We start from the raw sequence: 14,601 nt of genomic DNA, 5'->3' as shown, positions 1-14,601 counted from the left end.
AAGGGACTTTACTGACTGTCTCACAGAGTGCTGCACAAGCTGACACATGACCTGTCTCTCTCTTTCCCTTTAGTGTTTCTCCTTATTTCCCTAGAATTATTAGTCATGTGTTATGAAACAGTTCCAAACATTAAAGACAAATGATTGGAAATCCTTGTCAATACAAACACTTCCCTTGGAACTGCAAAAAAGTCAACATATGGCAGTGTGTCATACTGCAATGTGAGTGTTTAAGAGGGAAACAGCAGATATTTTCTGAATCACACTGTACTTCAGCTTTTTCACTGGTTTCATACCTTTTTTCTCCAATAAACAGACATAACTGCATGCTGGCATTGTTGGAATAGCAGTGATTTATAGGATTTGCTTCAAGAGCCATAAAGCATGGAAACTCTCTTTTACAAGAAGAAACAGTTTTTGTACATAGAACAGATAATTTTTTGTTTGATTTTTGATAAAATCATTATTTGATAGACTGATTTAGTTTTAGTATGAGAACCACTGCACTTGGAGTGAACAGAAAATATATTCATTGCTCTATAGTTCATATCTGCTGGATTATATGAATGTGGTCAAAATTTTGAAATTTGAGTGTTTAAAGTAGTCAGAGGTGAGAGAGAGGACTTCTACATCTGAAACTTCTCTGCCTTTTATGACATTCTGCTCAATTTCATGGACTTTTGTAGTTGATTATTTTCAGTAAAATAGGTCAGCCTTTTTTCCCCAGAGTATTCTCCGCTTCTCAAAAACCATATCACAGATTAAGGATATTCTGAAGTTTTATACCTCATGCCACAGCTCTTGACACTGCTAAAGGGCTGTCTGTTGAACATTCATTTATTACCAGGAACAAAGGCAATACACTTAAAGATACTAAAAAGCTTGACTGAATGCTACAGCAGGAGAAGAAGGACCGGGGTGGTACAAGAACCATATCTTCCAGATGTATTCTATAAAGAATAACCCAAAATTAGTCTTTTTTTTCAATCATAAAAGAAAATAGATATGAATGTGGGATTCAGCTCACAGTCTGTGTAATTTTAGTACATATGGATACCTAAGCTCCCATTATGATCAAACTGTGACAATGGTTAAAGCAAAAGCTAGAGAGCTATTCACCTCACCCTAAATTCCTTACATGAATAAGGTAGTGGCCATTTTACAAATTTTAACATTTTTAAATAGAAGGGTGCTCTTTGCTTTTTGTGGAACATAGGTCTCTCTCCTGTGACCTAAGTCTGCACCCTGCAGGGCATCTGTGCTAGTAGGGACTTCCTCAAGTGCCTTCTTCAGGGGAATACCAACCTCTCCCTGAAAATTTGGGCAGTCTCTCCTCTTCCAAAGTATCTCCTTCCTAACATCAAACTACTTTCTCACAAACAGTCCTGAAGTCATATAATAAGATCAGAGGAGCTTAAAACCAGTTCCTTACTATGGAAACAAACAAACAAAAAGAGTAAAGTTTGCTATCCTTTACATGCTGCAAATTTGAATGTGGTATTCATTTGTTATTTAAGTGTTACTCTCTATAGTAAAAGTGTGATACCTCAAAAGGTCCTCTTTGTGAAACCATTTATCACTTTGCTTCTTTACTTACCAGCCACTGTAAAACTCATTGCATAGGTTTTGTTTCTTCCAGTAGCTACACAGCGGTACATTGCAAAGTCAGAAGCTGTAATGTTTTGAAGGATGATCGTGGAGCTTGCCTCAGGAGTGCAGTCCACCAGTGTACGCTCTTCGAAATCTGAACCAAAGCTTTTCTCCCCTAATGTGTTACACAAGACAATGCTATCTATCCGATCTGCTTTAATCCTTTCCCACATCACTTGCTGCACTGAACCTCCAATATTATAAGGGCAAGTAAAAGTGACATTTCCTCCCGGCTCAGTAAACACAGGATTATTTTCTTTCTCCGGTCCTTCAAAAGCGTCTGTTGAAAAACACAAAAAACACCAAAAAAACTGCTTATAATTAATTCAAGTGAAATTCAACATCAGCATTTCCTGAATGGCAAAAATTAATGAAATTGGCTTACAGCAGAAAGATATTCAATTTGAAATACTGAAAAATAGCATTTATACATATATAGACTATATTTCTATGCATATCTAGACAAAACAGTAAACTATGGAGCTATGAGCTTCTGTGACATTGCAAGAAGGATATTTTTATACATTTCAAACACATCAATGCATTATTAAAAGTTTCAGTAAATATTCAACAACAGAAATTATAGGACCATTCTAATTAAGCTTATGGTAGTCTTGTCCTTCTAAAATTCTGATTTCATGCTAATTATTAAAAAAAATAGTTTTACATGACCCTCAGGACATTCCAGCTTATGAATAACAATTGTCTCATTCACAAACCTTATCACTTAAAGATATAAAAAATTTCTTAACCACTTGCATGCTCTACTTTGGAAAATCCTTTGCAATATTCAGGCTGTGGTATGCAAGGAGATTTCCAGATAAATTCAATAGCTCATCCCCATGTAAACCATAGATATATTATTTTTTAAATCATTTTGACTGAAATTTCTCTGCTCGGAGCTATTGCTTTTAGTAATAGAATTCACTGTTTACAGATTAAGAAAATAAAAAAATTCTTCTATAGAAAACTTGTCAGTGTTTCTGATATTCAGAGCATTCAATAGCCATTTGGTTTCTAAAGGCAGCTTTGTAATGCATATATCTCCTAAGTAAGGACTAGTACTGTCAGCTTTAGTGTTGAAAGAGATTAACGTTCAAACTGCTTTGCCTGCAATGTAAAATGTCTGATCTTTCAAGCTGTTCAAGGAGTTTCTTTCTCATTAGATGCCTTTATGTCAAAAAATGTCACCAGTATATATTTCTTATATGTTTGCATCTATATACAGTAGCAACTGGAAGCAGAGACAGAAAATTAAAATGTGCATAGGAAAAATGACAGTCATTAAATGCATCAAAATCTGTCTAGTAGGTTTTAAAATGAAGCTGTAAACAGAGATTCATGGAATGGTATGGATCCAGTAACAATCTGGTTGGAACAGATTATGCTGTAAGACTGTGTTAGGTTTAGATACTGCTTGCTATAACATTTTTATCAAAGACCTAGGGGAAATAATGCTGGTAAACTTTATTGCTTTGGATGCTGGTAGTGCCAGGGTGGCCAAAATTGTAAGTACTGGAGAAATGATTGATACAGAGTGATCTAGCCCACTTCTTAAGCTAGGTATAAACAAAGGGTAATGGAATTTCGTGTGGCCAAGTATACTACCCTAAATCTAGGAATAAGTGACTCCATTCATGTTGGACAGAAAGGCAGCTTTAGTGTGGAAGCCTGAGAATCTGAAAAAATTTGCACGCTCTCAGTGAAACAATGAAGAGCAAGAATGAAAAAGGCCAGATATAATTTTTGAATATTTTATCAATGGAACACAGCACAGAAAAATTACATTCCCTCTGCCTTTGGAAACCAGAAGTATGGTTAAAAAATTTAAATGCTGAAAGACAAAAGGAACTGTGTCTAATTAGTTTACCTAAAAAAAATTAATGAGTAACTTGACTGCATGTAGATTGCAATCAAGGAGACAGAAAGTTAATGATAGACAAGGACAGAAGCGAGATAAATTCAGACTAAACAGAAGGTACAACATAGTTAAGGTAATTAACTCCTTGGACAACTTGCCAAAGATGGTTAATTTTCTATTGCTGAAGAAGACAGCCAAGGCTGGATAATCATGTAAGAGATCGTGCTAGTTCCAGCAAAAATTTGCTCACCGAAGTCTAACTATTACTCAGATCAGATTAAATGACTACTATCATGGGATCGCACACTTGCAAGAAATGCTCCTTGAAGCGCAGATCCCAAGATCCAATCCTTCAAAAGTCACTAAAGTAGAAAAAGGTCATTTCTTTATGCAGAGCACATTCAGATTGCCAGGTGAGAGGGCTAATTTAAAAAGGGCTTGCAGACCAAATCTTTCTCACTCATCATATTCTTACAGGTCAGATCCTTTCCTCCAGCCCCGCTTTCCAGACCACCAGCTTTCAGTAACTGCCTATTTTACAATAAACCACACATCCTTTCCTGAGTCTTCAATAAAATCTCATCTTCTCCTTCACTTCGATGCCTTTGCTGTCCCCTTCTGCTACGAGCAAGCCCTACTGCTACCTGCACTCTCCTCAGGACCCTCCAAGTGTCGCCCTCTGCTCCTGGGTCCTTCACTTCCTGCCAAAGCCACCTTGAACTGATGCCTTTGGCAAGAATCTAGGCATTTCTCCTATATAAACCTGCTTATTAAGGAAAGTATGTGTATGACAATGTTGCCACCCTCCTAACAGGATTGCCCCCAAGTCAAAAAGCAGCAACCAGGACCAGAGGAAAAAACAGCCTTTTCCCTTGCTGTCCTGCTGTACATTTGCTAAGAAAATATATATTACGCACATAGTGAACTGTGATCAAACAGGTAAAAGTCATTCCACCATAACCATGAAAATCCCTTCTGTCTGATAATTTATTAGTTAAATCCTTGTGTTATATTTGTCCAACAAGATATCCCAGGTTCTCAGTAATATATCACACATTTTTTGTTTTGCACATATTTTTTACTTGACAATATGTAGTAACATTCAGCCATTTACACTCTTAATAAAAGACTTTAAACAATCCCATTCTTACAATATGGTACTGTGCACAAAATATATGATTACGTAGGGCACAAGCAGTGGTAAATCAGGCCTACATAGCTGTAATAAAATTTCCCAAGTGCACTTAAATGTTTCAGGCTTTTGTTTTAAGTAATTGTCCCTTTTTATTTTTGCACCAGTATCAGCTTAATTCTTTCATCCTCCTTTTCCTCTGTTTAACCACTTTTTTTTATTTAGCACCTTTCTGAACACAGTTTCTTTGCTTTCAGCCTGGTATGTATGGGATGAATACCTCCCACTCTGAGAAATACTTCTGCAGAAAAAGGTACACTGACATGCCTTCACCCCCCCCAAAAAAAACTCAAGGTAACAAGCACATGTGATTATTTCAGAAATGCTAAAAAAAATGTAGCATTTCATCTGATAAAAATAGACTTCCCCTTCTCTCTGTTCATTCCAACAACTGCAGCTGCTGCCCGCTCTGGCAATGTAATCGTCCTCCTGGATAAAAAGTAGTAGCAGGTGAAGTAGGTGCATTTGCCTCTGCTTACCAAAGAGGTGCTCTATGTTGAACACTCCTCTCAAGTCTCTTTTGGCATAGTGCTATCTCATTATATCTTATAATTACCCATATTTCCCGCTGTTTTAGGACCATTAAAAACATAAAGGGAGGGGAGGGAAATCTAAGCTTTTATATTTTTAAAAACATAATCTCTCAATATTTTTCTTGGAAAGAGTTTAGAGGGTTAAGCAACCAAATTCAAATGCTGCAGCAGGGAAATTGTTGAAGTTAAGAGAGTCCATTCTGGAAAATAAAGCAATGTTTGATTTTTCCCCACAAGGAATTAAAAGTCAATATAAATGTCATGTAAACATCAAAATGGCCTACTTTTTTAAAATTGAATGCTTCTTATTAGTTTGATTCTCATTGTTTTGGCCAGGGAGATTTCAAATTCTCTACTTTTTGGTTCGATTTACAAGAGGTCTTATCCACAACCATTATTTTTCTCATTTTCTGGTCTGTGACAGGACTAGCTGGTTTTGTTTCTTCAATGGAAAGTTGTTTAGATATCTGGACTTGTTTTCAGCTAGTTTATTCATTTTTAAAGTCAGTATCTATGACATTTTTATTACTGCTCATCATAGGTTTCACTAGTCCCAGATTTATAATCTTGTACAAGGCTTCCAGAGTTTCACTCATACACATAAATCCCATGCATTCCTCCTGGTTTAAAGCCATACACACACACACACACACACACACCAGAAAAAAATATACATACTTCAACATCAATCCTGCAACCTCAGAAAGGCAAAATTCAGTGCAGTAAAGTAAAATTAATTGAATCAGTTATGCATTCTTTGGGCTTTAAATGGCTCTTTATCTTTGTTGAGGCTTAAAGGTTAAGTAAAGGTTAACTATTACTGGCACTATAACTATTACTGGCTAGACAAACAGTTACATCAACTTGTGCAGGCAACACACACAGCCTAGCAGTGCACACAGTGAGTAACACCACATATCTGAGGACCCAGCCAATTCCCACATGCTCCAATGTACCGCAAGATCAGCAGATGCTCATACTGAAGGTAGCAGAGCTACCTTCAAAGTAGTCACCTTTAGGAAGTAATGTTTTCCATCAGAAATAATAAATGACCTTAGCAGATTTTTCAAAATTGTAAAGCTAATTTGGCTATACATTAAAGACAGGTTCCACTTTGTTTGCCCAAGCTCTGAGTACAAATACAATTTTCTTCTACTTATAATAAGAAGTGACAAATAAATCAAACATGAAAAGTAGGCTCAAAATTTTATGAAGATGAGTTTTCTCCAGGGCTTTCTATCACCATGAAGATCAGCTTTCAGATGAGAAAATACTTCCAGAAGAGTGCCCTCTTCATTCTTCCTGAATAAGTGAAATATGGGATGATATTTAACCCCCCAAAATAATGTGTTCCCACTGTATTAACATATAACACACAATTTTGTAGAGTTTCTAAAAAATATTTTTGCCATTTTTTGGATAAGACAGGGACATGAGGATGCACAGCTATTAAATAAGTTGGAGAATTAATGGCCAATAAAGATTTTTATTTCCAACAAAGTTTTGACATCACTTCTACAGTCAGACACAGAAACCAGCAGTAGAACAATGCTTGATAAGAATGTATTTTTCTAACAGTGACTATTTGGATTATAAAAGATAAAATGAAAGCATTCATACTCCTATGCTTCTTAAAACATCTCTTTCATAATAAGTGATATTGTAACAATTTGGTGAACCTGTCTGTACCAATTGTTAATTCTTCATGAGGTTATAAACAATTTGCATGTAATTTTAACCCATCTGCCAATTCTAGTTTGTTTATGCAGATTGCATCACTATTGCTATTTTACCCTGTCTTTAAAACTGAACATTAGTTACTTGAGATGCAAGGAAGGGGAGAAACTGAAGAGAGGAAGAGAGAGTGCAGTTCTAATAATAGAAAGAAAATCATCCTCTATTCAGACACAAACATTCATGGATTTCTAGCAAGAAGAATTTTATTTTTTTTTTTTGAGAAAGAAGTCATTCAACAAGAGCATATAATGTGCTATCCTGGAATTCAACCACAGGAGTCTAGAAAGTACGAGAAGTCAGGATCCCAGATTTTCATCCTCTACAGGAGTCATCATCTCAAGATGAAAGGAATTTACCAGCAGTAGGAATCCCATAAAGAGACAGAAGAAGTGACACAGACTATTGTACCCAGCCTTCACTTTATTGTTAGTGATCCACATTTTCCCTCAGAGGATGAAGAGAAGTGTTATACTGTGAAACTGTGTGTCACAGCACATGCGTGCGTGTCTGTGTGTGTGTGCATGTTTGTGTCTGCCTACTCACATCGTCCATGAGACTCCTGAGGGTTCAGGCTTCAGGTAGGACAGAGGAAATGATGCTTTAAGCCACACAGGACAGAAAAGGCAGGGGAGAGGGGATGGGAAAGGGTGAGAAAAGTCAAACTGACCCCTAAGGACAAACATTTGAATGGATCCCAAGGCAGCGGACAGCACACTTTTCCAGCCTGCCCAGTCCCAGCAGTGTTATACAGCACAGGAATGCTGGGTCAGGATGCTCTGTGGCAAATTTCTGCCCCACATCTCAGAACCTATCTGTTAGCTTTAATGGGTTGTTTTAAGGACTGAAAATATATTGGAAAAGAAAGATAGATACAGTTTGTTTCATAATAAGTTTGTTATGCACTTTGGTACCATCTAAGAAAATAAAAGAAGTCAGTATATCATCAGTATCTTTTATTGAATGTTTCCTTTCCATTTCTTTCTGTCCTTATTAAATTCTCATTTATATCACCTGACAGGCCAGCTGAATGCAAGGTTCATCATTAGAAATATCAGTAGCAGAAATAGGATCTGCAGATGGAAGAATTTAAGAACTTAAAAAATAAACATCCCTTAGTGATTTCCTTCAGAATATTTGGAAGCTTAACTATTTGAATCTGTAGTTCTTTTTACCCTCTGCTTATCTTCTGCCACTATTCATTCCATAACCTAGCATGTATTTCCCCCACATAAAATATTGTTCAATCTGTCCTAGATAAATTAATACCATCTTCTTAGTTTTAAATATTTTAAAGCTATTACTCTGTGTTTTCCATTGTCCCCTGCAATTGCATACTCTAATGATTTCCAGATTCCATTATCTCAAAATTTCATTGATCACATTTACACTTTCAGAAACAAAAAACAAGGTTAATAAAACTCTTGAGTCTGCACATAACCACTGGATGCTACAGAGGTATTGGTTGATATTAGAGATAATATCATGCTTTAGTTAAATTGAATTTTAGCATGGTTGCTGCAACGGTGCAAAATTAGGGAATAGTAGCTGGGAAAAGTAAGTATTTGGGCTTATATAGGCAGGGAAATACCTGAGAAAAGAAAATCCAACTGAAATTAAGGATTTGCTGTGCCTGATGGTTCCTTTCCCCTTATCTAATTGCCATCTTTTCTATGCCAGACTATAATCACTTCACAACTGAAATTACTCAGCTTTCCAGGTGAATACTATTATTCAAGAGGTAAGTGGAGCAATTATTACAGAATCACAGAATGGTTGAGGTTGGAAGGGACCTCTGGAGATCATCTAGTCCAAACCCCCTGCTCAAGCAGGGTCACCTAGAGCATGTTGCACAGAATCGCGTCCAGGCAGGTTTTTGAATATGTCCAGAGAAGGAGACTCCACAACCTCTCTGGGCAAGTTGTTTAGTGTTTGACTACCATCACAGGAAAAAAGATTTTTCTTATGTTTAAGTGAAATTTCTTGTATATCAGTTTGTGCCCATTCCCTCTTGCTCTCTTGCTGGGCACCACTGAGGCTAGCTCCAGCTGGTGTATCAGCCACTCCTCCCAGTTTTGTATCGTCTGCAAACTTGCTGAGGGTGCTCTGTTCCATCATCCAGGTCATTAATGGAGAAGATAAACAGTATTGGCCCCAGTGTCAACCCCTGGAGTACACCAGTAGTGACTGGTCTCCAGCTGGAGATCACAATCCTTTGAGCCCAGCAGTTCAGTCAGTTTAATCCATCTCACTGTCTCATACTTCATCAGTTTGTTTATGAGGATTTTATGGGAGGCGATGACAAAAGCACTGCTAACATCAAGATAAACAGCACCCACTGCTTTCTCCTTGTCCACCAAGCCAGTCCTCTCATCACAGAAGGTTATCAAGTTGCTGAAGCGCAATTTGCCCTTCATAAATCCATGCTGACTACTCCTGATCACCTTCTTGTACTTAAAATGTTTGGAAATGGCTTCCAGGAGGTTTTGCTCCATCACTCTCCCACAGATTGATATGAGACTGACCAGCCTGTAGATCTTCCACGTCTCCCACATCTTCCTTCTTGCCCCTCTTGGGAGCGACATTTGTTTTCTTCCTCAAGAAGTCCTCAAGAACCTCCCCCAGTCAGCACAACGTGTCAAAGATATTTAAGAGCAGCCTCGCAATGACAATGGCCAGCTCCCTCAGCACCCATGGGTGCACCCAGTCAGGTCCAATATGCCTTTGTCTGTCCAACTCGTTTAAATGTTCCCTAACCTGATCTTCCTTCACCAAGGGATGCCTTCCTTGCTCCAGACTTTCCCACCAGTGTCAGGGACCCGGGATTCCTGAAAGCAAATCTTACAAATAAAGACCAAGGTGAACAAGGCATTGACAATCTCGGCCTTTTCTGTGTCCTGTGTCGCCAGGTTTTCTGCCCCATTCAGCAGTGGACCACATTTTCCCTCATCTTCCTTTTGCAGACGAAGTACTTGTAGAAGCCTTTCTTCTTGCCTTTCACATCCTTCACCATATGGGCTTAGCAACTCCAGATGGGCTTTGACTTTCCTCACCACATTCCACATGCTCAGACAGTGTGTCTATGTTTCTACTGGTTCACCTGACCCTGCTTCCACCTCTTATATGCTTTCTTTTAATGTTTGAGTTTAGTCAGGAGCTCCTTGTTCATCCATGCAGCTCCCAGCCACATTTGCTTGATTTCTTGCTCATTGGAATGCACCACCAGAGGATGCGATCCATGTGATCCAAATCAGCCAGTCTTTCCTACCCCTCTCCTATCCAGGGTCGTATCCCATGAGATTCTTCCAAGCAGGTCCCTGAACAGACCAAAGTCTCCTCTCCTGAAGCCCAGGGTTGTGATCCTGCTATTTGCCTTGTTCCCTCCTCTCAGGATCCTGAACTCCACTGTCTCATGGTCACTGCAGCCAAGGTTGCTCCTGACCTTCACATCCCCAAACAATCCTTCCTTGTTTGCAAGTATGAGGTCCAGCAGAGCACCTTTCCTTGTCAGATCCTCAGTTACCTGTGTCAGAACATTATCATCAGTGCAGAAACCTGGATTGCTTGTGCCCTGCTGTGTTTCCCCTCCATGGATATCAGGGTGATTAAAGTCCCCCAGGAGGACCAGGACCTGCAAATATAAAATGTCTTCCAGTTGTCTGCAGAAGGCCTCACTACTTCTTCCTAATCAGGTGGCTAGTAGCAGACCCCCAGCAAAGCATCACCYACTTTGGTCTGCTCTCTAATCCTGACCCATAAGCTCTCAGCTGGCCCCTCACATGTTCCCAGACAGAGCTCTATGCATTCCTGTTGCTTGCACATAAAGGGCTACTACCCCTACTTGTCATCCCAGTCTGTCCTTCCTAAAGAGCTTGTACCCATCCATTGCAGCACTCCAACTGCGTGAGCTATCCCACCACGGCTCTGTGGCCCTGATGAGCTCACAGCCCTGCAACTGTACACAGAGCTCTAATTCCTCCTGTTTGTTCCCTGCTGCATGTGTTGGTTCACAGGCATTTCACATGGGCGTCCATGGGCATCCAGTCATGCTGAGTTCCCAGAAGAGATGTGAGAGCTTCCCCAAAATGCTGTCCTCACAACACTTCCTTATTTCTGTATATATCCTCAGGATGGGCTTCCTTCTGCCCTGTTTTGTTGCAATGTCTCTCTTGTCCACATCATCCTGCACCCTTTGCTTGCCAACCTTGTCCACTGCTTCCATACTTGTTTGTGAGGCATCGGATCCCTTCCCCGTTGTTCCTAGTTTAAAGCTCTCCTCACCAGACTGGCCAGCTGGTTGGTGAAGATGCTTTTGCCCCACCTGGTCAGGTGGATCCTTTCTCTTCCTAGCAGTCCTCAATCCTCAAAGAGGCTCCCACAGTCATAAAAGCCAATGCCCTGATGTTAACATCAGTTGCACAACAAGGTGTTGATCTGCAGGATATGCCACCTGTTCACGAAGCTTTTCTCCTTCATTGTCAGGATCAAGGTGAAAACCACATAGGATCCCATAGCTTTGATTTTAATCCTTAGCACCATGTAGTCATGTTTGATGTGCTCCAGGTCTCCCCTGGCCACACGGAGGTGTTCAAGTCAAAGAGCAGCAGGGGATAGTAGCTTGAGAGCCAGTCAATTCCCAGCAGCCTCTCTGCGACTCTCTGCAACAGCAAACCTCCTTAAACAGCAGGTTGGGTCAGCAGATGAACAAATTAGAAGTGAGATTCGCCCCTAAATTATCAGGCAACAGCAAGTCAGCTAATAGTAAAACAACCTTCAAGTTTTATCTCATCACAGCAAAAATGCAGCAGTCTTTGTGGACACTAAATGTGATCTTTTTTTTCTTCCTTAACATAGTACATTCTGATGCAAACACTGTAACCAAGAGTACATAATAGCATCATTATTCTTAGTAACTAATCAGACATCTAAAATGGTAAGAAGTAAAGAGAAGAAAATTAAAAAATAAATGTCAAAAAATAGCGATGAATAAAAGGGTCTGAATGTTATAATTGATTGTTAGCTGAACAATGTCAACAGTGTGATACTGTTTCCAAAAGACTGATTTTCTCAGGTATATGAACAGAGAACTTATATAAGACAAAGCAACAGCTAGGCCTTAGATGGAGCATGGTGTTTTGTTCTAGGTATCATATTTTACTAAGGATATATACAAACTGGAGAGAATTCCGAAGAGAACAAGATGAAATTTAGAATCATGACCAAAGAAAAAATTTAAAAGAACTGGGTTTGATTAGTACAGAAAAGATGTCTGAATGCTGGTATCATGAGAGCCTTACTGTGAGTAAAAGGAAAGGACTACAATAAATAAGCTCAGTTTTAAACAAGAGATGTTTGGGTTAGATATAATAGAAAAGATTCTTATTGCAAGGCTAGTTAAGCACTAAGATGACTGTGTAAGAATATCGTGCATATATTTTCCAACATGGGAAACAGGGGTGATTCAGATATGCTTATCCTGCATCAGACCACAGAGATGGATGAGATGAATTTACAATGTCTCTTTCTACCTGAATTTTTCACAATTCTATAATTCCTTTTGATCTAAGCTTTCCTTCGCAAGAGAAGAGGAGATGTCTACTCTGCTCCCAACAGTTTTCTTTTCCCCTGGTCCTTTATACTGAAGGGGCATCCAATCCTTAGCTCATCACAGAAGATAAAAAGAAAGAAAAGCAGTACTTAGCAGGTCAGTAACCACAGCAGAGGTATGAAGAAGGCAGTTTTACTTGGCTACATCCTCCTCCTTTCTAATTAGGTGCTGACAATGTGGTTGACACTGTATAAAGATGCAAAAATAGTTCTTGCTCTGGGAAGCTCAGTCTAAGCTAAAGAATGACAATCCCTCAGGATTAGCTCTTGCTTCCATGTGCTTTAAAGGGCTGATAGTTTTTCACTGTAGACCTATGAATCACATTCTGAATTGGGACAGAGATAAATAGAAAGTAAGCTATTTCAGGTGAATAGGGACTTGAAAAAAATCTATGCAACGTACTGCTTTTGGCAGGCAGAAGAACAGTAATATAGAAGGAAGTGCTGAGTGGCATGGATATCATCACGCTAATTAAGAATAGAAAAGCTCTGTCTCTGCTATCACAGGATAAGCTGATCACTCTATTTAAAATATGAAAGTACCTCATAGTACATCTGGTATTTAAATACTCTGTTAATGAACTTCCATTTTCATTCAGAGTTGATAGCAAAAAATATCTCCTGAGCAAATGGTCCATCCTCACTGACTAACAGAAAATCAATTTTAGCTATGAATTAAAAAACAAAACAAAACATACAATAGTATGAAAACAAAGAACAATAATAATAACAATTATTGTAATTCGTATTACAAGATATAAAAGTCACTATAAATGACGAAAGAATATTTCCCATTTCATCCAGAGCATAGACTGGGAAATTTTAAGTTAAACTAAGGATTTATTTATTTATTTATTTATTTTACCATCTAACTGAAAGAAAACTATGGAGAAAATAAATGTAAGATTCAAAATATACCAAAAAGTCATGTTAAAATTCAACAATTTTTAAAGGTAAGTAAGCAAACACAGAACAAAAACATTCCAGTTAATTTTAACTACTTCTCCTCTTTCTGTAAATAAACAAAAGACATTGCTCTGTATAGCACATAGCATTTTCCTTGCTGAAGACTTTTGACCTTCTATCTAAATATGTAGCAAAGGCATAGTATATAGAACAATATCAGGTTTTGATCTCTCTTGTGATGTTTATTATATTCTATTTTTCAAATTATATCTACACTGTAAATTTGAATGTCATGTGTCTTAAAATTGCTAAGCCAACCTTAACAGATCTAATTCTGTGCCACAAAGCTCTTCACAGGTTGATTTACTTTGCTTCTAAGAGTTTTTGCCTACACTCAATCATCTCTGCTTCTATTAGCCTAAAAATAGCCAATATTCTAATTATATACATATGTGGAAACTTAAATACACACGAATTGTTACATTTCAAGGCAATGGTACCTGTAGGACTAACCTATTAATAAGTCAAAGTGGCCTGGGAGAATGTGAAAACCATGTGGAGTGGTTTGGAGCTTGATGCACCTATCACTATTTCTCAAGGCAGAATGAATCAGAGGATAGTTTGTGGTTGTGTAGGAAGCATCGATACAGGGGGCTGATAATGTGAAAACTATTGCACTGAACTCCAATTGTCAAAGAAATGTCTCATACTTTAATAAGTGCAAAAAAGAAAAGGGCAAGATTATCACTATGGGAAATGATGGTACAGAGCTATAACCAGGTAGTAGTGGTTGTTCATGTCTCTTCAACAAACATCATCAATATGAAAGTGCAGTAGGAAAAAAAAGTTTTAAGTTCTCACTGTATAGGAAGCCTGAAATAAACTCATTAAGTTCAAGGGAGTATTGTACCTGAAGGACATTTTAAATGGAAACTATCAGTATTTTATTTTGTTAGGATGAGAACTGGACATAAATACCCTTCAGATTTGTTGAAGTCTTAAGATCCTGATTTACAGAAATTTATGGAAATCACAGATTTGAACCAAACAACATTGATCTCCTCTTAACCTTTTGTATTTATATATCTACATAACAATATTCCATGGAGTCAATAATG

The 14,601-nt window shown here is 38.2% G+C and overlaps 1 protein-coding gene across 1 annotated transcript in view; it reads right to left on the bottom strand.

The window, feature by feature from the left end:
• The window catches only part of CD226 (CD226 molecule), a 31,081-nt gene that overhangs the window by 10,496 nt on the left and 5,984 nt on the right, over positions 1–14,601 (bottom strand). The window contains exon 3 of the mRNA XM_026079292.1: positions 1,598–1,930. Coding sequence (XP_025935077.1) covers positions 1,598–1,930 — 333 coding nt within the window. The remainder of the gene's footprint in view (positions 1–1,597; positions 1,931–14,601) is intronic.

The sequence above is a fragment of the Apteryx rowi genome, unplaced genomic scaffold (assembly GCF_003343035.1).
Source record: "Apteryx rowi isolate R43461 unplaced genomic scaffold, aptRow1 scaffold_499, whole genome shotgun sequence".
NCBI classification, from domain to species: Eukaryota; Metazoa; Chordata; class Aves; order Apterygiformes; family Apterygidae; genus Apteryx; species Apteryx rowi.
The sequence above is the reverse complement of the archived record's forward strand: the minus strand, read 5'-3'. Positions and strand labels throughout refer to the sequence as shown.